At 41.0% G+C, this 27,305-nt stretch overlaps 1 protein-coding gene across 4 annotated transcripts in view; it reads left to right on the forward strand.

The window, feature by feature from the left end:
* The window catches only part of AFG1L (AFG1 like ATPase), a 235,885-nt gene that overhangs the window by 13,183 nt on the left and 195,397 nt on the right, over nucleotides 1-27,305 (forward strand). For 2 of the 4 annotated variants that reach the window (XM_054490002.2, XM_063667056.1), the window contains exon 2: nucleotides 18,577-18,800. In XM_054490002.2, the coding sequence (XP_054345977.1) occupies nucleotides 18,577-18,800 (224 nt within the window). Of the gene's footprint in view, nucleotides 1-5,427; nucleotides 5,446-7,886; nucleotides 8,224-18,576; nucleotides 18,801-27,305 lie in introns of those variants that run through there. The other 2 variants (XM_054490003.2, XM_054490000.2) reach the window with 2 other exon arrangements.

Here is a 27,305-nt window from a genome sequence, read left to right on the forward strand (position 1 = left end):
TGCAAGTATTTTCTCCTAGTCTGTAGCTTGCTTTTTAATTTTATTTTTTCATTTATCTCTTATCTTATAAGTGGTGTAAGGTCAGCTTTTTCATTAAAAACATTTTTTTTTGAGACTAGATCTGTCTGTGTCATCCAGGCTGGAGTGCAGTGGTACAATCATGGTTCACTGCAGCCTGGACCTCCTGGGCTCAAGCAATCCTCTTACCTCAGTCTCCCGAGTAGCTGGGACGACAGGCATGTGCCACCACACCCAGCTAATTGTTAAAATTTTTTATAGAGACAGCATCTCTCTATGTTGCCCAGGTTGTTCTCAGACTCCTGGCCTCAAGCTATCCTCCCACCTTGGCCTCTCAAAGTGTTGGGATTACCAGCATGAACCACTGTGTCCAATTTAGCTTTTTCATTGCTAATGGAGTCTTTTCATGAACAGAAGCTCCAAATTTTATTTTACTTATTTAATTTTAATTTTTTTAGAGATGGGATTTTGCTCTGTTGCCCAGGCCAGAGTGCAGTGATGCAATCATAGCTTACTGCAGCCTCAAACTCCTGGGTTCAAGCGATCCTCCTATTTTAGCTTTCCAAGTAGCTAGGACTATAGGGTTGTGCCCAGATGAAGAAGTTCTAAATTTTATTTATTTTATTATTTATTTATTTATTTATTTTGAGACAGTCTCACTCTGTCATCCAGGCTGGAGTACAGTGGCACAATCTCGGCTCACTGCAACCTCTCCACCTCCCAGGTTCAAGTGATTCTTCTGCCTCAGCCTCCTGAGTAGCTGGGACTACAGGCGTGTGCCACCACGCCCAGCTGCTTTTTTGTATTTTTAGTAGAGATGGGGTTTCACCATGTTGGCCCCGCTGGTCTCGAACTCCTAACCTTAGGTGATCTGCCAACCTCAGCCTCCCAAAGTGCTGTGATTACAGGTGTGAGCCACTGCACCTGGCCAAGAAGTTCTAAATTTTAATGTAGTCCAGTTTAGCAATCTTTTTGTGTGTGTCCTATTTAAGAAATCTTTGCTTACCTCAAGGTCACGAAGGTATTTTTATGTTTTTTTAGAAGCTTTATTGTTTTACCTTTCATGTTTAGATCTACGATACCTCTGGAATTAAGTTTTGCGTATGACATTAGGTTAGGGTCAAGATTTATTTTTCTTTGTATGGATATCCAGTTGATCCAGCAACATTTTTTATATAGAGCATCTTTTTTTTCTGGGCTACTGCAGTGCTGCTTTTGACATAAATCAAGTGACCGTGTATGTGTGGGCTTCTATTTTGTTCCATTGGTCTATTCTTGTACCAGTATCACACTGTCCTAACTCTGTAGCTTTATAATAAGTTTTAATATCTGGTTGTGTAAGTCTTCCAACTTTGTTCTTTTTCAAGATTGACCAGACCTGAGCTTTGATACCATCGCCATTAGCCACATGTGGACACTGACCACTTGAAATGTGTAATATGACTGGGGAACTAAATTTTTAATTTCATTTAATGTTAGTTAAATATAAAATTTAAAAAGGATACTTGATTCTGCTATTGGAAAACTGTTCAGCTATTGGAAAACTTTTAAATATTCTTGGAACATCTTGGGAAAGTGAATCTACTTTTTCTCGACTGTAGATTTTATGAAGTCTAAATACAAATTAAATATTTCCAATGAAAATTTAGCTTCCAAATTGAGATGTGTTGCAGGTGTCAAATACTTTAAGACCTAATAGAAAAAAAGAACACGAAATATCTTATTAATAATTTAAAAATTTTTATTATATGTTGATTACATGCCAGTTACAATTCTTGATGTCAACAACTCTCAGGGGTCTGAGATTTTTACCCAGCTTGCAAGACAACACTTTAGCCTGTTACTGTTTCATGGATGTTGGAAAAAGATATGGAACTCCTGGATCAGAGATAAAGAACTTTATCATGGACTAGCAGGCAATGTGAGCTTTATGTGTGCCTCAGTTCCCCTTGTTCCTCAAGTCCCATGGGGCTGTTCAGAGATCAGTCCAGGTGGGTGATGTATACTTAGCAGGTTTGTGTCATGGTTCAGGAACCCCAAGCTTAGGAAACCTCATCTTTTATAAGGGTTGCAAACAAGCCTTCCCAGCTTTTGACCTGGGGGAGCTTTTGACCTGGGGGAGAGAGCAAACAACCCTGCAGCATTTACATTTCCATCAGCAGTGTATGAGGTTCTAATTTCTCTGCATCTTCTCTAACACTAGTTATTGTCTGTCTTTCTTATCATTGCGATCCTAGTAGATGTGAAATGGTATCTCATTTTAGTTTTGATTTATATTTCCCAGATAACTAATGATATTGAGTGTCATTTCATGTGTTTATTGACCATTTATATATCTTAGGAGAAATGTCTACTTAAATCCTTTGTCCATTTAAAAATTGCATTTGTCTTTTTATTGTTGAATTGTAAAAGTTCTTTATATATTCTGGATACAGATTCCTTATCAGATATGTGATTTGCAAATATTTTCTCCCATTCTGTGGGTTGTATTTTCACCTTCTTTTTTTTTTTTCTGAGACAGAGTCTTGCTCTGTCACCTAGGCTGGAGTACAGTGGAGTGATCTCAGCTCACTGCAACCTCCACCTCCCAGGCTCAAGTGATTCTCGTGCCTCAGCCTCTGGGGTAGCTGGGAGTACAGGTGTGTGCCACCGCACCCGGCTAATTTTTGTATTTTTATTGGAGACGGGGTTTCGCCATGTTGGCCAGGCTGGTCTCAAACTCCTCGGCTCTGAAGCAATCCTCCCACTTAAACCCCTTGAGTAGCTGAAGGTACAGGCCAAGTGTGTCATTGTGTCTGGAAGTTAATATTATTTTTATTCTAGAATTCTTATTGTAATTGTGAATGGGATCCTTTTTTTTTCTATTGTATTTTCCAACTGGTTGTCTCTGGTATGCTGAAAGATAAAGATAGTAAAATGTGTTTCTCTGTTTCCAGTATCCTTCTTTTTGGCTTAAGAGAAGGCATAAGCCACTGCATTCTTTAAAACTTTTAAGTGGCTCCTGTGGCCTTTAAGGGTTAAATTCAAACTGCTTATCATTGCAATGCCCTGCCTCACCTGACTCCCTTGTACTCCTCCAGTAGTTCATCTCTTACCTCTCTCCGCCTTTCACTTTACGTCTCAGCCAAACTGAACTTGTTCTTTCTAGTGTTCTACACTGTCGTGTTTCTGGGCCTTCTTTCAGGCTAGAACATCTCCCTCCTTCCTTCCCTCCCTTCCCATGGCACATTTCTGTCTGCCCTTCTGATCTCAATGGAAACATCATTTCCTCTGAGTACCCTTCCTAAACTCCCTAACCTAGATTACTAGCTTTGGCCCTGTGATCTTATAGCATCTGCCCCTTCCCCTTATGACATACCATACACTTTATTAGAGTTGTTTATCCACTTATTTGTGTCTGTTTTTTTGTTTTGTTTTCTTTTTTTGTTTGTTTTGTTTTTCTTTTTCTTTTTTTTTGAGATGGATGTGTTGGTGTGTTGCCCAGGCTGGTCTTAAACTCTGGGGCTCAAGCGATTCTCCCACCTCAGCCTCCCGAGTAGCTGGGATTACAGATGAACTCCACCAAGCCCAGCTGTCACTGCTTTGAGTGCAGTTAACAGCATCCATCCAGCTCGCCACTGATTGTATTTGCAGTTTCTAGCACAGAGCTTTGTACACTATAGACACTTTATCATTATTTTTGAACCATTTATTACTTCACTAAACTCTCTATTTTATACTTTTTAAAACTGATTCTTTCCAGGATAATGAAGTTATTTATTTATGTATGTATTTTATTTATTTATTTATTTTTTTGAGACAGCGTCTTGCTCTGTTGCCCAGGCTTGAGTAAAGTGGTACTATCTCTGCTCACTGCAACCTATGCCTCCTGGGTTCAAGTGATTCTCCTGCCTCAGCCTCCCGAATAGCTGGGATTACAGGCATGCGCCACTGTGCCTGGATAATGTTTGTATTTTTAGTAGAGATGGGGCTTCACCATGTTGGCCAGGTTGGTCTCAAACTCCTGACCTCAGGTGATCTGCCCGCCTCGGCCTCCCAAAGTGCAGGGATCACAGGTGTGAGCCACCGCGCCCAGCTAGGATAATTAAGTTTTTAAGCCTAACTGCACTTTAGTTAAATTTTATGTTGGTAGTTTCATCCAACTTTTGTAGCACATCAACATCTTCTTGAATTGTGATTGTGAGCCAGCATGATTTACTTCCTAATTTGGTGTCATCTTCAGATTTGAAGACTAGGTCATTTATGTCTTCATTTAGTGCTAAATATATTAATATTTTATACTTGGAGTTCAACAAAGGGTACTAAACCAAGTTATTATCAAAATTCTTAGGAGCCTGTTATGTAAAATATAAGGGCTTTTAGTTGTATATGAAAAGGAATTTCTTGGCCAGCGCAGTGGCTCATGCCTGTAATCCCAGCACTTTGGAAGGCCGAGGTAGTGGGATCACGATGTCAGGAGTTTGAGACCAGCCTGGCCAACATGGTGAAACCCTGTCTCTATTAAAAATACAAAAATTAGCCCGGTGTAGTGGTGGGCGCCTGTAATCCCAGCTACTCGGATGGCCGAGGCAGGAGAATCGCTTGAAACCAGGAGGGGGAGGTTATAGTGAGTGGAGATTGTGCCACTGCACTCCAGCCTGGGTGAAAGAGTGAAACTCCTTCTCAAAAACATAAAAAAAAGGAAAAGGAATTTCTTCCCTCCAACACTTTGGCTTTGGGATTTTCATAGAAAAAGCTCCTGCTGCTGATAGGCTTTAGAAGAGTGCCACTTATTAGTAGACGCAGTTGACCTTAGCGTGTAGGCAGGGCCAAGCTCTAGCAAGGTTGAGGAGGATGGAGACCCAGGAAGAGTGGATTGTTGGTTGCTCTAGGAGGCTTGAGTACTTCAGATATGAGAACCTGAAAGAGGTTTGTGTTTTGATTTTCTGTTACCTGCCTGTGACAAATAGGAGCACAGCCTTCATTAGTCTATAGTATTATGGTTGTTTGAGTAAGAGTGAAATCCTGGTGTTTTGGGTCACTTAGCTTCAGATCCTGGCTTGGACACTCACTTAACTTTTTAAGGTATTTTAGTTTCTTCATGTGTAAGGAATAATAATGCCTAACTCAGGTTTTTCTGGAGAAGTAAGATAATCTACAGAAAGTGCTATTTGTGCACTGGCTATATACTAAGCACTTTTTTTTTTTTTTTTTTTGGAGATAGGGCTTCTGTTGCCCAGGCTGGAGTGCAGTGGCACCATCTCAGCTTACTGCAGCCTCGACCTCCAGAGCTCAGGTGATCCTTCCACCCCAGCCTCCCAAGTCACTGGGACTACAGGCGCATGCCACCATGCTCAATTAATTTTTGTATTTTTTGTAGAGATGGGGTTTCACCATGTTGCCCAGGTTGGTCTTGAACTCCGGAGCTCAAGAGATCCGCCTAAGTAGGTACTTATTAATGTTAGTTTTCTTTTTCTTTACCTTCCAGAATGTTGTCCCTCATGAATTTTCTTTATTTTTTTCTTTTTAAATTTTTGTATTTATTTTACTTTATTTTATTTTATTTTATTTTATTTTATTTTATTTTATTTTATTTTATTTTATTTTAAGACAGGATCTCACTCTGTCATCCAGGCTGAGTGCAGTGATATGATCATGGCTAACTGTGACCTTGACCTCCCAAGCTCAAGTGATCCTCCCACTTCAGCCCCACAGAGTAGCTGGGACTATAGGTGCATGCCACCCCACCCAGCTGATTTTTGATTTTTTTGTAGAGACAGGTTCTTGTCATGTTGCCTAGGCTGGTCTTGAACTCCTGGACTCAAGCGATACTCCCTCCTTGGCCTCCTACAGCCATGAGCTACCACATCTGGCCAAAAGGATAGTTTTCTTTACTTTGGATACACCTTACATTTGTATAGATATATGTCATTTTGCATGTCTTCAATTATTTCCTTTAATCATGGGTGTTTTTGAGTTGGAAATTTTTTATAGAATGTTTCTAGCTCAATGCCACTTTACTAATAAGTTGTAAGTTTTGTGCACATTATACCACATCTTTATTGATTTTGAGTATGCAGTTGGAGATGGATTCTCAAAAAATATTGACCTCAAGTATTAAAATAACCTTAAGAATGAAGCAAAGCTTTTACATATATGTATAAATATATATACATATATAAATATATATACATATATATAAATATATATACATATATAAATATATATACATATATAAATATATATATACATATATAAATATATATACATATATAAATATATATATACATATATAAATATATATACATATATAAATATATACACACATATATAAATATATACACACATATATAAATATATATACACATATATAAATATATATACACATATATAAATATATACATATATAAATATATATACACACATATAAAAATATATATATACACACATATATAAATATATATACATATATAAATATATATACACGTATATATAAATATATATATACACGTATATATAAATATATATATACACGTATATATAAATATATATATACACGTATATATAAATATATATACACGTATATATAAATATATATATACACGTATATATAAATATATATATACACGTATATATAAATATATATACATATATAAATATATAAATATATATACATACATATATACATATATAAATATATATACATATATACATATATAAATATATATACATATATAAATATATATACATATATAAATATATATACATATATACATATATAAATATATATACATATATACATATATAAATATATATACATATATACATATAAAAATATATATACATATATACATATAAAAATATATATATACATATATACATATATAAATATATATATACATATATATATAAATAAATATATATATATATATTTTTTCTTGAGACAGGGTCTTGCTGTTTCGCCCAGGCTGGAGTGCAGTGGTGTGATCTCAGCTCACTGCAATCTTCACCTCCAGGGTTCAAGCGATTCTTCTGCCTCAGCCTCCCGAGTAGCTGGGACTACAGGCATGTGCCACCATGCCCGACTAATTTTTGTATTTTTAGTAGAGATGGGGTTTCACCACGTTGGCCAGGCTGATCTTGAACTCCTAACCTCAGAGGATCCGCCCGCCTCGGCCTCCCAAAGTGTTGGGATTACAGGCATGAGCCACCGTGCCCGGCCTAAAATATAATTTTAAAAAGAAAATGTTTACTTTCTGTTGAAAGATTCTGGTCCCTCATTTTTCCTAAGTTTCTAAAGCGTATCAAATATAGAGGCCAGGCAAGTGGCTCATGCCTATGATCCCAGCACTTTGGGAGCCCGAGGCAGGAGGATCACTTGAGGCTGGAAGTTCAAGACCAGCTTGGGCAACATAGTGAGATCCTATCTCTACAAAAAAGTAAAAAAAATAAAAAATTACCAAGGCATGTAGTGCGTACCTGTAGTCCCAGCTACTGGGGAGACTGAGTTGAGAGAATCACTTGAACCCAGGAGTTGAGCCCAGGAATTTGAGGCTGCAGTGCTACGCTTGAGCCACTGCACTCTAGCCTGGACAACAGAGAGACCTTGTCTCTAAAATAAAGTAATAATAATAAAAAAGAATATAAATACAATAAAGATATTGAATCCAGTCCAACTTAAAGCACCAAAGAACACATAGGCCCCATATTCTCTTTGCTATTATCACCCTAGCTATGTGGAAACAGTGTCAATACAATTAAGCTTTATGACATATGTCAAGATTAAGATTATCTTACCTGTGTCAACAATGTTTCCCCTTATGTTCTTTTTTTGGTTGTGAGATAGAGTCTCGCTCTGTTGCCCAGGCTACAGTGCACTGGTGCGATCGTAGATCACAGTTCACTGTGGCCTTGAACTCCTGTGCTCTGGTGATCCTCCCACCTTGGCTTCCTAAAGTGCTGGGATTACAGGTATGAGCCACTGCACCCAGCCTTCCTCTCACGTTCTTAAGATGCAGCAGTCCAGGTATCCTGATTTCACAGGTAGAAGTACAAAGGCAGGAAGGAGCGAGTCCCTGTCCTGGTCTCCTTTTGAAGAGCATCGGGGAAGACTTTGCCAGAAGCTAACTTCCCCATTAGGCATCATTGGCCAGGATGGTGATCAGATGCTCAGTCCACCATGGAGAACAACGTTACCATGTTTTAGAGCTGAGATGGTGGAGTCAGGTGAGGAATCTGGAGGTTATTATTCCAGACCCCACATTCCTTCCACTACTATAACATCCTGCCTTCCTGCTTTACTGGGGGCAACAGATGCCACTTCCTGGCTTTGGGAACATGGACAAGTTACTTCGCCTCTCTGTGCCTCAGTTTCTTCATCTTTAAAGTAGGGATAATATTAGTACCTACCTGAAAGGGTAGTTGCAAAGATCGAATCAGTTAATGTACAAAAATTCCTTAGAAAAGTAACCTGGTACTTAGTAAATACTCAGTAAAGGTTAGCAATTGCTGCTGTTATTAACTACATGATCTTGGTCTATTAACCTACAATGCTAACTCTCTGGCCCAAATCATAGACATTGTTTTCTCTCTTTCTTTTATTTATTTATTTATTTTCTTTAAGACAGGGTCTCACTCTGTTGCCCAGGCTGGAGTGCAGTGACATAATCACGGCTCACTGCAGCCTTAACCTTCCAGGGCTCAAGTGATTCTCCCATCTCAGTCTCCTGTGTAGCTGGTACAACAGGTATGCACCACCACACCTGGCTAAGTTTTGTATTTTTTGTAGAGACGGGGTTTCACCATGTTGCCTAGGCTGGCCCTGAACTCCTGGACTCCAGTGATCTGCCTGCTTCTGCCTCCCAAATTGCTATGATTACAGGCGTGATCCACTGAGTCCAGCCCATAGATATCTCTTAACTCAGCTATTTGAATAGTCTTCTAATTTCTACTTCCACGTAAAAAAATACATAGTAGTTTTATTGAAAATAATTCACAGCTGGGTGCAGTGGCTCATGCCTGTAATCCCAGCACTTTGGGAGGCCAAGGCGGGTGGATCACCTGAGGTCAGGAGTTTGAGACCGGCCTGGCCAACATGGTGAAACCCCATCTCTACTAAAAATACAAAAAATTAGCCAGGCGTGGTGGCAGGTGCCTGTAATCCCAGCTACTTGGGAGGCTGAGGCAGGAAAATTGCTTGAACCCAGAAGGTGGAGGTTGCAGTCAGCCGAGATCGCTCCATTGTACTGCAGTCTGGGCAACAAGGGCGGAACTCCATCTCAAAAAAAGAAGAAAAAAAGATAAGAAAATAATTCGCATACTATATAATTCACACATTCTGCTTCCAGTTTGCATTCCTAGTCTTATTTTCTAAAGCAATCTTTTATTATCAAGCTTTATTATCTTCAATAATATCTTGTACCCTGATCAAAACCTTCCTCTGCTGCTTTTTTTTTTTTTTTTTTTTTTTTTAAGGGATGGAGTCTCGCTCTGTCGCCCAGGCTGGAGTGCTGTGGTGCGATCTTGGCTCACTGCAACCTCCACCTCCCAGGTTCAAGCAATTCTCCTACCTCAGCCTCCCGAGTAGCTGCGACTACAGGCACACGCCGCCATGCCCGGCTAATTTCTTTTGTGTTTTAGTAGAAACGGGGTTTCACCATGTTGCCTAGGCTGGTCTCAAACTCCTGAGCTCAGGCCATCCGCCTGCCTCGGCCTCCCAAAATTGCTAGGATTACAGGCGTGAGCCACCACTCTGAGCCTCTTCTGCTTCTTAGAGGGGTTAAGTTTAATAATAATAAAAAAAAGAAATAAAGAAAAACAAAACAAAACAGAAAAACCTCCTTGTTCTCAATCCTACTTATAAAACCTGCCTTACTTACCATGGCTTTTAAGGCCCTACATCTTTTAGTGCTTGTACTTTTTTTTTTTGAGACAGCATCTTGCTCTGTCACCCAGGCTGGAGTGCAGTGGGGTGATCTTGGCTCATGCAAACTTTGCCTCCTGGGTTCAAGTGATTCTTGTGCTGCAGTCACATGAGTAGATGGGATTACAGGCATGCACCAGCATGCCCAGCTAATTTTTGTATTTTTAGTAGAGATGAGGTTTCACCATGTTGGCCAGGCTGGCTTCAAGTGATCACCGCCGCCTCAAGTGATCTGCCCGCCTCAAACTCCTGGCCTCAAGTGATCTGCTGGCCTTAGCCTCCCAAAGTATTGGGATTACAGGTGTGAGCCACTGTGCTGGGCCTCTTATTGTCCTTTCCAACCTCTTCTTGTAGCACATACTCTACCTTGCTCATTTGCATCAACCATATAAACTTCCTTTCTCTTCCCTCAAAATTGTGAAGCTTATTTCCATTTCCACTTTGCCTCATCTATAACCTTAGGCTGGGATGTTATTGATATTTCTCATGGGTGACTCCTTTTGGCATTCAGGTGTCAACTTAATGTGTTTTTCACAGAAAGGCTTTTTCCTGATAATCTGTAGGAGTCTCTGGTCATCCCCTGGCACAGTGCTTCTCAACCTTTAATGTGGATGTAAAACACCTAAGTATTTTGTTGAAAATGCAAATTTTGATTCAGAGGGCTAGGGTAGGGCCTCAGATTCTGTATGCCTGCCTTCCTTCCTTGTTCTCTTTTCTTTCCTTCCTTTTTTGTCGCTTTTTTTAGAGATAGGGGCTTTCTTTGTTGCCCAGGCTGGAGTGCAGTGTTATAATCATAGCTCACTGTAACCTCAAACTCCTGGTCTCAAGTGATCAGCCTCCCACAGTGCTGAGATTACAGGCATGAGCCACTGTGCCCAGCCCGACAGTTCTTTTTTAAACAGTGGTTCTTGGGCTGGATGTGGTAGCTCATGCCTGTAATTCCAGATCTTTGGGAGGCCAAGGCTGAAGGATCATTTGAGCCCAGGAGTTCAAGACCAGCCTGGGCAACACAGGGAGAACCCCTCTCTACAAAAAATGAAACATGAGCCAGGAATGGTGGTGTGCACCTGTAGTCCCAGCTCAGGAGAATGGAGGGGAAGGATAGCTTGAGCCTGGAAGGTTGAGGCTGCAGTGAGCCATGATCATGCCATGGCACTCCAGCATGGGCCACAGAATGAGAGATCCTGTTAAAAAAAAAATTATAAAACATTGGTTCTTATCTTGTTTAAAAATTGGAAAGTTGTATATTTAGAGGACTTGCCTCAGATTAAACATACTCACACATAATTTTCTTTCTTTTATAGAACTCATAAATTAATTGACAAATAATTGTATATATTTATGGGGTACACTCTGATTTTTTTTTTTTTTTTTTTTTTGAGACAGAGTCTCACTCTGTTGCCCAGGCTGGAGTGCAGTGGTGCGATCTCGGCTCACTGCAAGCGCCGCCTCCCAGGTTCACGCCATTCTCCTGCCTCAGCCTCCGAGTAGCTGGGACTATAGGCACCTGCCACCACGCCTGGCTACTTTTTTGTATTTTTAGTAGAGACGGGGTTTCACCGTGTTAGCCGGGATGGTCTCAATTTCCTGACCTCGTGATCTGCCCGCCTCGACCTCCCAAAGTCCTGGGATTACAAGCATGAGCCACCACGCCCGGCCTACTCTGATGTTTTAACAGATATATATGTTCTAGAAAGATTAAATCAAGTTCATAACATCCATCACCTCAACTCCTTATCATATGTTTGTGATGAGACCATTTAAAATCCATTATTAATTTTGAAATATACAATATACAATTTTCTTTTAATTTCAAGAGGCTCCAAGACACCTACCTCCCCTTAAGTCTGTCTTGGATGCCAACTCAGACCTTGTTAAGAAAAAAAGCCCTATATTTATTATATAACAATTCTTGTAAGGTTATCAGTGACAATTTGGATTGCCTCTTCTTTTTGGATGGTGCTATTAAGAAGAACATGATTATGAATTTGTAATTACCTGTTTACTGCACAGACAAAATCAATCCCCTGAGACCGTGGCATTGCAGTAGAGAAAAGAGTTTAACTGATGCAAGGCAGTCCCACACAGGAGAACTGGAGTTATCCCTCAAATCAGTCTCTCTGCAGGCTTGGAGCTGAGGGTTTTTATGGACAATTTCACGGGCAGGGGGCTAGAGAATGGTGCTGTTGATTGGTTGGGGATGAAATAATAGGGGTGTGGAAATCGATCCTCATGCACTGAGTCCAACTGTGGGTGGGACAACAGGACCAGTTGAGTCATGAGTCATGAGTCCAGGTGGGGTCAGTCTGAAAGACATTTCAGCAAAACCAATCTTAGGTTCTATAACAGTGATGTTATTTGTAGAAGCAGTTGGAGAAGTCACAAATCTTGTGACCTCTGGCCACATGACCCCTGAGCAGTAAGGGATTGTAGAAACTTGGCCTACATTTTAGCAGAGTTCAGGCTCCTCCCATAATTTTATTCTTGTAGGCTTTCATTAGTCTTACAAAGGTGGCTTTTGGTTTTTGAGAAAGGGTGGGGTTAGCTTAAGGGAGGGAGCAATAATATTGTCGTCATTATTTTAAAGTTAAACTATAAACTAAATTCGTCCTAAAGTTAGCTTGGCCTGTGCCCAGGAATGATCAGGCAGAGGTTGGAGGTCAGAAGCAAGGTGGAGTCAACTATGTCAGATTTCTCTTACTGTCATAATTTTGTAAAGACAGTTTCAGTTTATTATATATTATTTGTTTAATGTAGTAAGATTAGTTAAGGGGAGCATATTAGCATAAACTTGGGACTCCACAGCTTCAGGAGAATTTTATTTGTTCCAAACTTATATTTTAAAGTGAAAATGGAAAAATTGAAGGAAATCACTTCTTTTCTTGTAGATAGCATTCCCATAAACATGGTGAATGTCTCTAAAACCCTCTAGACTTTCTGTAACATGTGTGGCATGTGCCAAGTACCAACTTCACGCCAAGATCAGGATAAGAAAGCCAAGGATTCTCTGTGTGCCCAAGGAAAGTGGCGTTATGATAGGAAGCAGAGTGGCTATCATCATCATAGGCAGACTAAGCTGATTTTCCAGAAAAAGGCTAAAACACAAAGAAGACTGTGCTGAGGCTTGAATGCATTGAGCCCAACTGCAGATCTAAGAGAATGCTGGCCATAAGAGATGCAAGCATTTTGAACTGGGAAGAGATAAGAGAAAGGCCAAGTGTTGATCTAGTTTCTAAGTATCATCTTTTGTTTTATTATGCAGATAATAAAATCTTGAGGTTACATTTACTTAAAAAAGTTGGAGAAAATAAAAGTAATTACGACTATACACAAAGCTTGAGGAAACTCATTTTTTCCCTGGGGAAAGTAAAACTAAATAGGAGTAATTTTTACAATATCAAGGAAGTTTTAATAGGTTATTCAGATGTAGGACACAAGATTTTGATTAAATCTTTTAGCAAGTGGGCTGTGGAGTATAGTAGGATCTTCCTGAAACTTAGTTTAGGAGAATATAGTGAAATAAGGTACAAAATTGAAGTATTCGAAAGAATAGTGCAGACTTTTTGGGTTCCTAAAATCTTTCATTTATGTTTGTAAATTAGTGTGTAGAACTTCCGAATGGCATTTTCCCACTGTCCATTTGGAGTACAATAAGACAAATTAATACAAATCAAAATAATATGGCAGCATCACATAATTTGTGTACACTGATGTAGTAACAGATTTAATTTAATGCAGCTTTTGAGAAGTCTTTTGTATTTCAATTTATACAGCTGCTATCCAGGGCTAAGCTGGCCAATCTGTCAGCCTTGAGTATCTTGCCTGACTGATTCTCTTTTTATCTCTGCTGACTAGCTGAATTTATGCCTCATCTTCACTGTACCTTGGTTTTCTTTTCCGAAAACTGGGAATGAAGTCTACACTATTAAATCAAGATGTTAGGCTAGTGAAAATAAAAGTAGAAGGACTTTAAGCCTCTCCAAAGGCAGATGCCAAGATAAACAGTATGTTTTGCCCACAATACTGATATTTCCTATGAATAACTTTTAAACACTTTTTAATTAATTAATTAATTAATTTGTTTAGACAGGGTCTCGTTCTGTCACCCAGGCAGGAGCACAGTGGCACGATCTCCACTCACTGCAGCCTCAACTCCCAGGCTCAAGTTATCCTCCCACCTTAGCCCTCTGAGTAGCAATAGTTCCTAGTGGTAGTAATCCCTATAGGACTAGAGGCATATACCATTATGCCTGGCTAATTAAATTTTTTTTTTTTTTTTTCCATCTGTAAAGACAGAGGTTTCACTGTGTTTCCCAGGCTGGTCTCGAGCTCCTGGGCTCAAGAGATCTTTTCACCTCAGCCTCCCAAAGTGCTGGGATTACAGGCGTGAGCCACTGTGCTTGGCCAAAACAATTTTTATTTATCTTATTTTTGTTTTTTTTAGAGATGAGGTCTTGCTATGTTGCCAAGGCTGGAGTGCAGTGGCCATTCACAGGTATGATCATGGTGCTCTGCAGCCTCCAACTTTTGGTTTCAAGGGATCCTCCTGCCTCAGCCTCCCAAGTGGCTGGGACTACAGATGTGCGCCACTCCACCCAGCCTCACCTTTAAAAAATTAGGTATTATTTATTTATTTATTTTGAGACATAAGTAAATATGCTCTGTGGATGGTAGTCTCAGGCCTGTTGTGTTAACCCTTTTCTGCACATTATTTGTACTAAATATAATCCTCTAAAGTGAGGCTGTTGGGAAATAGGGGTGGTGTGGGTATGTGAATGGGGGGATATGAAGACAGTGGGACTTTGTGCCCCCCTTCCCACTTTTCTCTTTAATAAATTGAGGATTCTATGGAAGATTTTGTATGTAAAAAAGGTACAGCTATTAAAAAATAAAGTTGGAAAACCACTCCTTTAAACAATGAGATGAATTTCAAGCCAAAGATTGATAAAATCACATTTGGATTTTAGTAAGATCAGCCCTGGAGTTGGCAGAAGATATTTTACAGATCGTGGTAGTGGTAAATTTGGCACAGTGGTGGCGATCAGAGTCATACATCAGTAAATGGAGGCTAGGCATTGATTTGACCTAAAATAGTGGGACATCTTGAAGGGAGTGGCCCGCCGGTCAAAGCTGGATTAAAAGATTTTCTGATTTGCAATTGGTTAAGGAAACGAAGCTCTGTCTAAAAATTTCGGGTCAACAGAAAAGAATGTTAGCTCTGGTTCGTGAGCATAACCTCCTCCAGGCCCCTCAGGAAGAAATTTAGAACAAAGAATAGTGGTCAGAATTCAGTCCTCTGTTCCCCCTTATCTGAGGTCTGTGTGCCAGTGGATCCATTTGGTAGGGGTTGGAGTTTCTGAAAAACAACTCAGTTACATATATTAAGATGTTATCTTTAGTTTCTATAGGGAACATCTCTAACCTCCTTGGCCATGATTTTGAGCTTCTGTTATCTTCTTGCTTATCAAGTGGCTCATTTACTTCTCAAGGCTAGCTAGGTGTCTGGAATTTCCCTTGAAGAAATTCCAGATTTTTCTTTATTTCCATGTTGTGGGGGGCATGGCAGGCCCTAAGAGAGACCCCTGCTTCCTTTAAAGGGCTCAAGCTGGGGTGGTAGGATGAGGAAGGAGAGGAGGGAATGAATTAGAGAGTATTTCGCATACAAAATTGAGTAGCATCTATGATTGATTGGCTGAGAACCTGGTTGAGGAGTAGAGAACAGGATTGTGGGAGGAAGAGGAATATATCAGTAATCACTCTGAAGTTTCTCACTTGGTTGACTCCAGAAGTCTAAAAGAGGGGGTAGAGAAGAGTGTTTTTCTCTTGTGAGATTCTCAAATCCTGTAACACTAACTGGGTACTCAACAGTTCAATTTGATTCTGGCACTCTTTATTTGAACTGAGCATCAGATCCCACAAGTAAAAGGGCTCAGTCCCACGGAATGCCCCCACTTCACATGCCAGCTGCAAATGGGGTCTACAGGCTACCCACATATCTACCTGGCAACTACAAATTCGGGAATTCCCATAGCCTTCCTCCCCTTTAGATTTGATAATCTGCTAGAATAGCTCACAGAACTCAGGGGAAAATTTTGCTTATGTTTACTGGTTTATGATAAAGGATACAATTCAGGGAGCCCGGTAGAAGAGATGCCTAGGGGGATACCTACAGGTTGAACGCACCTAGATGTGTTCACCAACCCAGAAGCTCTCCAAGTCTCCTTGAGTGTTTACAGAGCTCAATCTCTAGCCCCACCTTCCTGGGGTCAGTGCGTGGGGCTGAAAGTTCCAACCTTCTACCCACTTGGTCCTTCTGGCTACCAGCCTTACGCTAGAGTCACCTCCTTAACATAAACTCAGGTGTGATGCAATGAATAACAGAAAACACTCCTATTACTCAGGAAATTCCAAGGGTTTTAGGAACTCTGTGCCAAGGACCAGGGACAAAGATCAAATATATTTCTTATTATGCCACGCTGGCAAATATCTCAAATTGCCGGGAACATTTAGGAACTCTCAACCTGCATCTCCAACTTCAACATTGAACCCAAAACTTATCCTGGTGCTGTGAGGCCCAGTGTTCCAGGATACCTTTAGATTCTGTTTTACAGGCCTTAAGCAACTATATCAGTTAGGGTACAACTTAGGCTTCTGTAACAGAGACCCCAATTATACACTACTTTAAAAACAAGATAGAAGTTTATTACTCCCTTTTTATTTCTTTTGGAGAGAGAGTCTCACTCTGTTGCCCGGGCTGGAGTGCAGTGGTGTAGGTCATAGCTAACTGCAGCCTCAAACTCCTGGGCTTAAGCCGTCCTCCCACCTCAGCCTCCCCAAGTAGCTGGAACTACAGGCACATGCTAATTTTAAGCCTGGCTAATTAAAAACAATTTTTTTTTTAAATTTGTTATTTTTGGTAGAGATGAGGTCCCACTATGTTGCCCAGGCTGGTCTCGAACTCCTGAGCTCAAGTGATCTGCCCGTCTCAGCCTCCCAAAGTGCTAGGATTACAGGTGTGAGCCACTGTGCCTGGCCAGAAGTTTATTATTCTTTTACATAAAAATCCAGGTAGGCAATCCAAAGCTGGTTTGGCAGCTCAGCATTGTTGGAGAACCAGGCTTTGTGTATCTTGTTGCTCTGCTTCATTCAACATTCTGTGTGCATCTCATTGCCTCTTCCAGCTGCAGTCATTACACTTTCACTCCAGTTAGAGAGAGGGGAGGAAAAGGGAGCCAGGAGGATATGCCCTTTTCCTTTAATGGAGTATGTCAGAACTACACACGTTTCTGCTCATATCCCGTTGTTAGAACCTGCTCACATGGCCATACCTGACTGCAAGAGAGGCCAGGAGGTGTAATATGTGTCTGGGCAGCCATGCATCCAGCTAAAACTTCTATTTAGAAAAGTGGAACAAATAATGGAAAACAGCCGTCCCTATCTCCAACATTCATGGTATATTTAAGGACTTTTCCCCCTCTTTTGGGGGAAAACATGGACCTAACATTGTGATTGTTAATTCTTTTTGCTAAAGTAATTTTTATGTTATTGTGACAAAGGAAACATGATGTTCAATGAAATGAATAAAGTGCTGGCAGAGTACCTTTGGGAAATCTTGTTCTGAAAAAGGTACCAGGTTGCTGCTGTTTATTGTTGCTTCTAAACAGTAGAGAAGGAGTTAGCTGCTTATTAAACCTGCCCCACATAAGGAATGGAATTATGGTTGGACCTCGCCACAATCATTTCTCTCCCAGGAGAGGCCAAAAATAGGATCAGAACACCACCCTGCTTTGAAGCAGACACTCTTGCTGTGTCTCAACTCCATGTCCAACTCCCTAAAGGTTATGGAAAACAGAAAAAGATCTTAGAAGCAGAGGGCTGATATCGATGTGGTAATATCTGAATGTTGTGTTGTCTTTGGGTAGAGAATTAAGGAACAGTGGAAAACCCTTGGGACTAGTCTTCACGTCTTTGTCTTGGTGCTTAAGAACCAGAATTAGGGTTTACTCAAAGAAAGGCAACTCTCTTGCTTTGGGAAGGAGATGAGGAACCCCAGTGTCTCCTTTAGTGGACTGGAAGCAAAGCAGAAGCTGTAGTAGGAATAGGCCTTCTGGAAGAGAGGTTACAATTATAGTTTATGGGTTTGGGGTTTATTTCCTTTTGTTAAAATAAAACAATTAGAAATATATTCATTGTTTAATTTTTTTTTTTTTTTTTTGAGACCGAGTGTCACTCTGTTACCCAGGCTGGAGTACAGTGGCACAATCTCTGCTCATTTCAACTGCTGCCTCCCAGGTTCAAGCAATTCGTGCCTCAGCCCCCCAAGTAGCTGGGATTACAAGCATGCACCACCATGCCCAGCTAATTTTTGTGTTTTTAGTAGAGATGTGGTTTCACCATTTGGCCAGGATGATCTTGAACTCCTGACCTCAAGTGATCCGCCTGCCTTGGTCTCCCAAAGTGCTGGGATTACAGGCATGAGCCACCATGCCTGGCTGAAAATGTATTTTATATTATTTTTATCAAAATGACATTTACAAAAACTGCTCAAATAGATATACTTGTAAGTAGTTAAAAGTTTGAATTTGACCCTTAAGAAACATGTAGAGCACTGTGAAATGTATTTAAGAAAGTCTAAAATTTTATGTTTTTGTTTATAGCCTATATGGTTCAGACATCCGAGAGCATGACCCCAACTGCCACTTCAGAGACTTATTTGAAAGCTTTGGCCGTTTGCCATGGACCTCTGGACCACTATGATTTTCTGATCAAAGCTCATGAGCTAAAGGATGATGAACATCAAAGAAGAGTCATACAGTGTTTGCAGAAATTACACGAGGACCTTAAAGGATACAATATAGAGGCAGAAGGCCTTTTTTCAAAGGTGAGGCTTGTGTGATATGAAAGATTAAACAGTTAAAAGTGTAAGCATTTTCTAAAATGGATGCAATGCAATAGGACACAATCATGAAACAGCTTGAAAATTTTCACCAGTTCCTTTACACAAATTCTGTTGGATCCCCATTCCTGGCCTTTTGATGTTCCATAGCTTTCTTTTGCCTTCAGGGGTTTGAATAGCTTCATATTTAGGTATTTAAAAAATGCAGTCCAGTCTAAATAAAAACTTCTCTGGAAATCAAAGCTTTCCCTTTCCTCTAGCTCAGGCCTCATCCAGGGATCAGCAGTGGAAAAGGAGGAGTGATGTGTTCTTTCCCTTTTCTTCCTCCTTCTTTCTCTGTTTGCCTGACATCTCTAGGGTCAGAATGAGAAGAATGAAAGATTAGAGTGAAACCGCAGCCTTAAGTGACCAGTTAGTTATTGGGGCCTTTGTATGGTAGATGCTGACATGCTAGCTCTTTGTTGAGGGTCTTATTGGTGGGTTCTTCAAGACTCCCATGGGGACCTCCACACTTCTCCAATCTTTGACTAACCTTTTATGACTCTGGGGAAGCAACTCACAGCCCTGCATTCTGCTGACACCGCCTTGCCCTTGCCCTTAGCCTTCTTGGGTGGGGTTCTTTCAGGACCTTTTTTTTTTTTTTTTTTTTTTTGAGACAGATCTCGCTCTGTCACCTAGGCTGGAGTGCAGTGGTGCGATATCTTGGCTCCTGGCAACCTTTGCCTCCTGGGTTCAAGTGATCGTCCCGCCTCAGCCTCCCAAGTAACTGGGTTACAAGTGTGGACCACCACACTCAGCTAATTTTTGTATTTTTAGTAGAGACGGGGTTTCACCATGTTGGCCAGGCTGGTCTTGAACTCCTGACCTCAAGTGATCCACCTGTCTCGGCCTCCCAAAGTGCTGGGATTACAGGCGTGAGCCACTGTGCCTGGCCTGGGACATTTCTTGTTGGTTCATCTTTTATGGTGTCCATGCAGGCCACAGGAAACATAACATCTCCTTTCTCCACCCCTTGCTGCATGGGCAGCCTCAGTCAGCCTCCTGTCCTCAGACTTCTGCAAGCAAGAAGCAGGAACTGGTTTCTGTCTTTGTCATGCATACCCGTTTCTCCTGGGGACTTATATCAAGTTCTCCCATGAACTCTTCCACACTCTGCTCTGGCAGCTGCTTGTGCATTTCCTTACCTAGGCAAGCATCCAGCTGGGGAGAGTGACGTCCATCTCAGTTTATATTCAATCCTCATCTCTTCAGATGCTTCTCTTGGGAACCCCTCGTATTTGTTAGGAGATATCTGAAGGGAACGCCACGGCACTCTACCCAGCTAACAACTTTCTACCTTGATCACTTTCTTCAGTTTCACTTTGGTTTTAGGGCTGTTTTGCCTTTTTTTTTTTTTAAACCTATTTCCTGCATGGATGTGACTAGTGTGTATATTTATTTATTTATTTATAGATGGATTTTTGCTCTATTGCCCAGGCTAGAGTGCAGTGGTGTGATCTTGGCTCACTGCAACCTCCACCTCCCAGGTTCAAGCAATCCTCCTGCTTCAGCCTCCTGAGTAGCTGGGATTACAGGCACACACCACCACACCTAGCTAATTTTTGTGCTTTTAGTAGAGATGGGGTTTCACCATGTTTGTCAGGCTGGTCTCGAACTCCTGACCTCAGGTGATCCGCCCACCTCGGCTTCCCAAAGTGCTGGGATTACAGGCATAAGCCACCGCACCTGACCTATTTATTTATTTGAGACAGAGTGTTACTCTGTTGCCCAGGCTGAAGTGCAGTGGCGTGATATCTTGGCTCACTGTAGCCTCCGCCTCCCAGGTTCAAACGATTCTCCTGCCTCCCAAGTAGCTGGGATTACAGGCGCCTGCCACCATGCCTGGCTAATTTTTGTATTTTTAGTAGAGATGGGGTTTTGCCATACTGGCCAGGCTTGTCTTGAACTGCTGATCTCAAGTGATCCCCCTGCTTCGGCCTCCCAAAGTGCTGGGATTACAGACATGAGCCACTGTGCCTGGCCTATTTATTTTTGGAGATACTGTCTCATTCTGTCACCCAGGTGGGGTGCAGCAGCACAATCATAGCTCACTAGTAGCCTTGAAGTCCTGGGCCCAAGTGATTCTCCTCCCGCAGCCCCCGAGTAGGCTAGGGCTACAGGCATGCACCACCATGCGCCACTAATTTTTTAATTTTTTGTAGAGACAGGACCTCGCTATGTTGCCAGGCTGGTCTTGAACTTCTGGTGTTAAGCAATCCTCCTGCCTCAGCCTCTAAAGCACTGGGATAATTGGTGTGAGTCACCACACTCAGCCTATGTCTTTCTTTAGAGTGAGTGGGAGCTTATTTTCCCTGGTCATCAGCTTTGAGCTTTTGTTGAAATTCTATGACAACAGGAAAACTCTTGTTCCTTATCTAATATAGAAGCCAATAGTCTCATCTTTAAATTCTGGAGAAAACATTAATAGTAATAAGAGTTAAAATATGGTCCAACCTAAGAAACTAGTTTTCCTTTAATTGACTTTCCCCACCCCCTGCCAAATATGCTTTTACTGTAAAGTCTTTAGAAGAAAGGCACCATAGAACAACCATTAGTAGCACTGTATTTAAAAATGAATGAGGGGCCAGACGCAGTGGCTCACGCCTGTAGTCCCAGCACTTTGGGAAGCCGAGGTGGGCAGATCACCTGAGGTCAGGAGTTCGAGACCAGCCTGGCCAACATGATGAAACCCTGTCTCTACCAAAAATACAAAAATTAGCCAGGCGTGGTGGCAGGTGCCTGTAATCTCAGCTGCTCAGGAGGCTGAGGCAGGAGAATCGCTTGAATCCAGGAGGCGGAGGTTGCAGTTAGCCAAGATCACTCCAGCCTGGGTGACAGAGTGAGACTCCGTCTCAAAAAAAAAAAAAAAAAAAAGAATAAAGGCCAGGTGTGGTGGCTGAACCTATAATCCTAGCACTTTGGGAGGCCAGGGTGGAAGGACAGCTTGAAGCCAGAAGTTTGAGATCAGCCTGGACGATATAGGGAGATGCTGTCTCTACAATACAAATAAAAAACAAACAAAAATGAATGTAATTTTACTTTTTAATTAAGCTCCTGAGAGTATAATTAGTTTTATTTTTATGTAAGGAAAATGTCTTCCCATTGTGTTAACACTATTAGTTGAAAGAAATAGAGATTCATTTAGATTGCAGAAAGAAATGGAGATTTAGAATAAGATTATTTAAGAACATAGCAATGAAAGGCATCTCCATGACACAGCTAGGCCTTACAGTGCTCTGCCATTCATGTCATTCATTGTCTTGGTCCACCTGGGCTTCTATAACAAAATACCATAAACTGGGTAGCTTATAAACAACAGAAAAAGATTTCTTGTAGTTCTGGGTGCTGGGAAGGCCAAGATCAAAGTGCTGGCAAATTCAGTGTCTGGTGAGGGCCTGCTTAACTATTCGTGGCCAGCTGTCTTTTCACTGTGTCCTCACATGGCTGAAGGGACAAATGAGCTCCCTCAGGCCTCTTTTGTAAGGGCGCTAATCCAACTGAGGAGGGCCTTGCTCTCATGACCTCATCACCTTCCAAAGGTCCTACCTCCTAAGAGCCTCACTTTGGGGGTTAGAACTTCAACATATGAATTTTGGGGCGATGCAAGCATTGAGACCATAGCACCCACTTATTTTGTTGTTCCTTTTCTCTCATGTCTGCTTCCACTTCTGTTCACTCTACCAACTTCTTAATTCTCTCTGTGTGTCTGTAGTTTAAATTCCTGAGTAAGGATCTCATAGGCCAACCAGTGACTTCATCCCTGTTTGGGTAGAGCTTTCACATTGGGTTTCTTAGAGGCCATTAACCAGCGTAAAGATTGGCTTACCTATGGTCCCATGCAGGGCTGCTCCTGTGAGCATGGCAGTTGCTCTCAGAAGTGGACTGTGAGTGTGGTGGGCACCATGAGTGACCAGTCCAGCACAATCGTTATAGGTAATGATGAATTATTTCTTTTGATGACCAATCTCTTTTTCCCATATTTCTCAAAGTTTATAGGTGAGTAAAGAACCAAAAAGTTTGAAAAATATAGACTGCTTATGTTCTGCATATCTAGTTATATGTGATATATATGCAGGGATATATTTGCATATAGTATATAAACTATAACATATAAAACTATGTAATTATATAGTTTGTGATACAGGTGGGCATCCAAGTAAAATAACCATTTGGTTATGTGGCCTAGCCAGGAAACAACACGTTGTACTCAACTGGATATTTTGGTTATCTGAGACTTGAATTGCTTTCCTGAATTTTACATCTTGTTCCCTTTCTAGTCCTCTTCCTTTTGGAAATATATTCCTTTTGTTTGTTTTGTTTTGTTTTTAAGACAGGGTCTCACTCTATTGCCTAGCTGGAATGCAGTGGCACAATCATGGCTCACTGCGGCCTCGACCTCCCGGGCTCCAGCAAGCCTCACACCTCAGCCTCCCCAGTAACTGGGACTACAGGTGCGTGCCGCCACACCCAGCTAATTTTTTGTAATTTTTTTTTAATAGAGATGGGGTTTTGCCATGTTGTCCAGGCTGGTCTTGAACTCCTGAGCTCAAGCAATCTGTCTGCCCCAGCCTCCTGGAAATATATTCCTTTTATCCCTCCTCCCTACTCTATAGCATCCCCAGAACTCATCTTACAGTGGTTGGTGACCTCCCATCCAATCACAGGTATCCTGTAACTATTAACTTATTTGGTTGCCAATTCAACAATGGTGGTTTTTAAAAAAATCATTGGCTCTTCTTAGGGGTATTTTCCCATATGTCCACCTTTGATATCTGAGTTGGCTATGATGGGCCAGCTAGTGAATAACCCTGGTTTTATTGGGTAGTTGAAATCTAATGTAAATAGAAGATTTGATATGTCAGGTAGTTTCAAATGTGTCTAATGAAAGGTCCTATTTGTTAAATCCTAGTGCATGTGAATAAATGTTTAGGAGGTAGAGCAACATCTTTTTCTAATAGTATTTGTCTTATTCCCTCCCTCCCTCCCTCCCTCCCTTCCTTCCTTCCTTCTTTCCTTCCTTCCTTCCTTCCTTCCTTCCTTTCAAGACGGGGTCTTGCCATGTTGCCCAGGCTGGTCTTGATCTCTGGGCTCAAGCAATCCTCCCATCTTGGCCTCACAAAGTGCTGGGATTACAGGTATGAGCCACCGCTCTTGGCCCTTATAGTTTCCTAAACCCACTAAATCTTTATTTTAAATAAAGATTTTTACTTAAAAATTTTATTTTTTATTTTTTTTGAGACAGAGTCTCACTCTGTCACCCAGGCTGGAGTGCAATAGTACGATCTTGGCTCACTGCAACCTCTGCCTCCTGGGTTCAAGTGATTCTCCTGTCTCAGCCTCCTGAGTAGCTGGGATTACAGGCGCCCACCACCAAGCCTGGCTAATTTTTGCATTTTTAGTAGAGACGGGATTTCACCATGTTGGCCAGGCTGGTCTCGAACTCCTGACCTCAAGTGATCCGCCTGCCTTGGCCTCCCAAAGTGCTGGGATTACAGATGCGAGCAACTGTGCCTGGCCCCACTAAATCTTTAAAATGTTGAAAGAGATCCAAACATCTAACATAATTTGAAAAAAAGTATATAAAACTTTAGTTTTTGAAGAGTGCAAAGATGACACAGACCTATTTTTTTCTAAAAACAAACACTGATATGCCAATTATCAGAAAAGGAAACTTTGGGCTATTAGGTTTTCCAGTGATGGAAAAACTTTATTTGGAGAGTTCTTTATTCTGGTGCTATGGTTCGAATATTTGTCTCTTTCAGAACTCATGTTGACATTTAATCCCCAGTGTGGCAGTATTGAAAGGTGAATTCTTTCAGAGGTGACTGGGTCATGAGAGCTCTGCTGTCACAAATGGATTAGTCCATTCGTGGAGTAATGGGTTAATGGATTAATGGATTATCATGGAAGTGGGACTGGTGGCTTTATAAGAGGAAGAGAGTCTTGAGCTAGCATGCTCAGCCCCCTCGCCATGTGATGCCCCTGTGTCATCTGGGGCTCTTCAGAGAGTCTTCACCAGCAAGAAGACCCTCACTAGGTGGGGTCCCTCAAACATGGACTTCTCAGCCTCCATCACTGTAAGAAATAAATTCCTTCCTTTTTTTTTTTGTTTTTGCAACTGAGTCTCACTCTGTTGCCAGGCTGGAGTACAGTGGTGCGATCTCAGCTCACGGCAACCTCCCCCGGGTTCAAGCGATTCTCTTGCCTCAGCTTCCCGAGTAGCTGAGACTACAGGTGCGTGCCACCACGCCTAGCTAATTTTTGTATTTTTAGTAGAGACCAGGTTTCACCATGTTGGCCAGGCTGGTCTTGAACTCCTGACCTCGTGCTCTGCCTGCCTGGGCCTCCCAAAGTGTTGGGATTACGGGTGTGAGCCACTGCGCCTGGCCCATAAATTCCTTTTCTTTATAAATTACTCAGTTTCTGAAGATAAAACTCTGACTTTGGACTGTAAACCTTTGCCTTAGGTATGAAACCTTGACATTGTTGAAAGAATAGTGGAAACTGTAAGGGAAAACAAGTTTCACCACAGCACAGTCTTCTTTCTCTGATAGGCCATGCGAACAGCTAAGGAGAAGACAGATCACTCAAGAACTTAAGTTGTTTATTAGCTACAGTATTTCTGCTGCTGTGATACACATTCAGCCATTTTGGAGGAAAGCTAAGCAGTACTGACTGCCCATTTCCGTGAACTTTAAATAACAAATAGTATTTCTCAAGGTCTTCATTTTATCATTAAATTCAGCTAATTACTACCTGTTTAAAAACAAACAAATAAATAAATAAATAAATTTCAGAATATCTGAAACTCAGTTTCAGATATTCTGTTATAAGTGACAGAAAATGAACTAAGACATGTGCTAAGTAGGATTTATGATTTTATGAACTTTGGATTTTGTTTTCAATACAGTTGTTTAAACTTCATTATAGGCTGGGTGTGGTGGCTCGTGCCTGTAATTCCGGCATTTTGAGAGGCTGAGATGGGAGGATTGCTTGAGGCCAGGAGTTTGAGACCAGCCTGGCCAACATAGGGAGACCCCATCTCTACCAAAAAAAAAATTAGCTAGGCATGGTGGTACATGCCTGTGGTCCACCTAATTGGGAGGCTGAGGTGGGAGGATCACTTGAGCCCAGAAGGTTGAGGCTGCAGTAAGCCGAGATCGTGCCACTGCACTCCAGCCTGGGCGACAGAGAGAGACTATCTCAAAAAACAAAACAAAACAAAACAAAACAAAACAAAACACAAATAGACTTCATTATGGTAGACTTATTTTTTTCCCTCATTATACTGCTAAGAAACTTTCTGTAAGTCTATGCTATAATATTAAAATAAAGTATACCTTCTTCATAAGATACCAAATTTATTAACCAAGGTGAAAAAATTGGTGACAAACTACCAGGCTGCTTTCACCTACCTATGTAACAATGTTTTCTCTAGTAAATTAACATTTGAAGATGTTATGAACAGATGACCATGCCATATGAGCAACAAACTATGAAGAATGAACATTTATAAACACTTTACTTTTGTTATTGAATAAAATTTACAACCAGGTTAATCTGACACTTTTAATGTATGCATAATTGTTATTGTGCTGTGAGGTAATTAGGCATAAATGGTAAGTAGTCATGTAAATCACTATAATTAGAATTACTTTTACACAGCCAAATCAAGCATTTCCAGAGTCAGGGAGGGAGAGAATTAGAGTATGGAGCTACTCTGAAAATCTCTGTTTCCATTAATCAGGGGTCTATAGGCAGCCAGGTTTTTTCATCTCTTGGGAGGAGACATCGTAGCCCAAGAGACCTGAGAATTGGGAGCCACAGAACTCCTTTCCTTTTTCTCCTGCCCTCTACCAGATAATTTTCAGTTTTTCCCTAATGAGAACTTATTTCCAACTCCCTCTTATATCCTACCATCTTTTATTTGGATACCCCCTCCTCACCCTTCCAAGAACAATGCGTGAGGCAGATGGAAAAGAACTACTAAATTCTACCATTGCACTCAGAGCAGCCACAGGCAATACATAAATAACTGTATTCCAATAAATCTTTATTTACAAAAACAAGTGTCATGCTGGATTTAGCCCATGGCCATAATTTGCTGGCCTTTGCTCTAGATGACTGCTACCTGACTAGATATGAGGGCTGGTAGATCATTAATTGTATTCAAAGTCCTGCTTGAACTTTACCTAGTCTAGCTTTCACGTTTAATATTCCATTACTATATTGTATCCCTGCTTCTATTCAACAGGAACTATTCACTATTCTATTAAATAGACAAACAGACAAATAGAGCAAAATAGAAAGTTCAGAATATACATGGGAACTTGATATATGATTGAGTTGACATTGTGAATTAGTAGGAAAAGGATCGTCTATTCACTAAATTAGCATGGGATCATTGGTTATCTATGTGAAGATTAAAATAAAATTAGGTACTTACCTCTA

Source organism: Pongo pygmaeus, chromosome 5 (assembly GCF_028885625.2).
Source record: "Pongo pygmaeus isolate AG05252 chromosome 5, NHGRI_mPonPyg2-v2.0_pri, whole genome shotgun sequence".
Taxonomy (NCBI): Eukaryota; Metazoa; Chordata; class Mammalia; order Primates; family Hominidae; genus Pongo; species Pongo pygmaeus.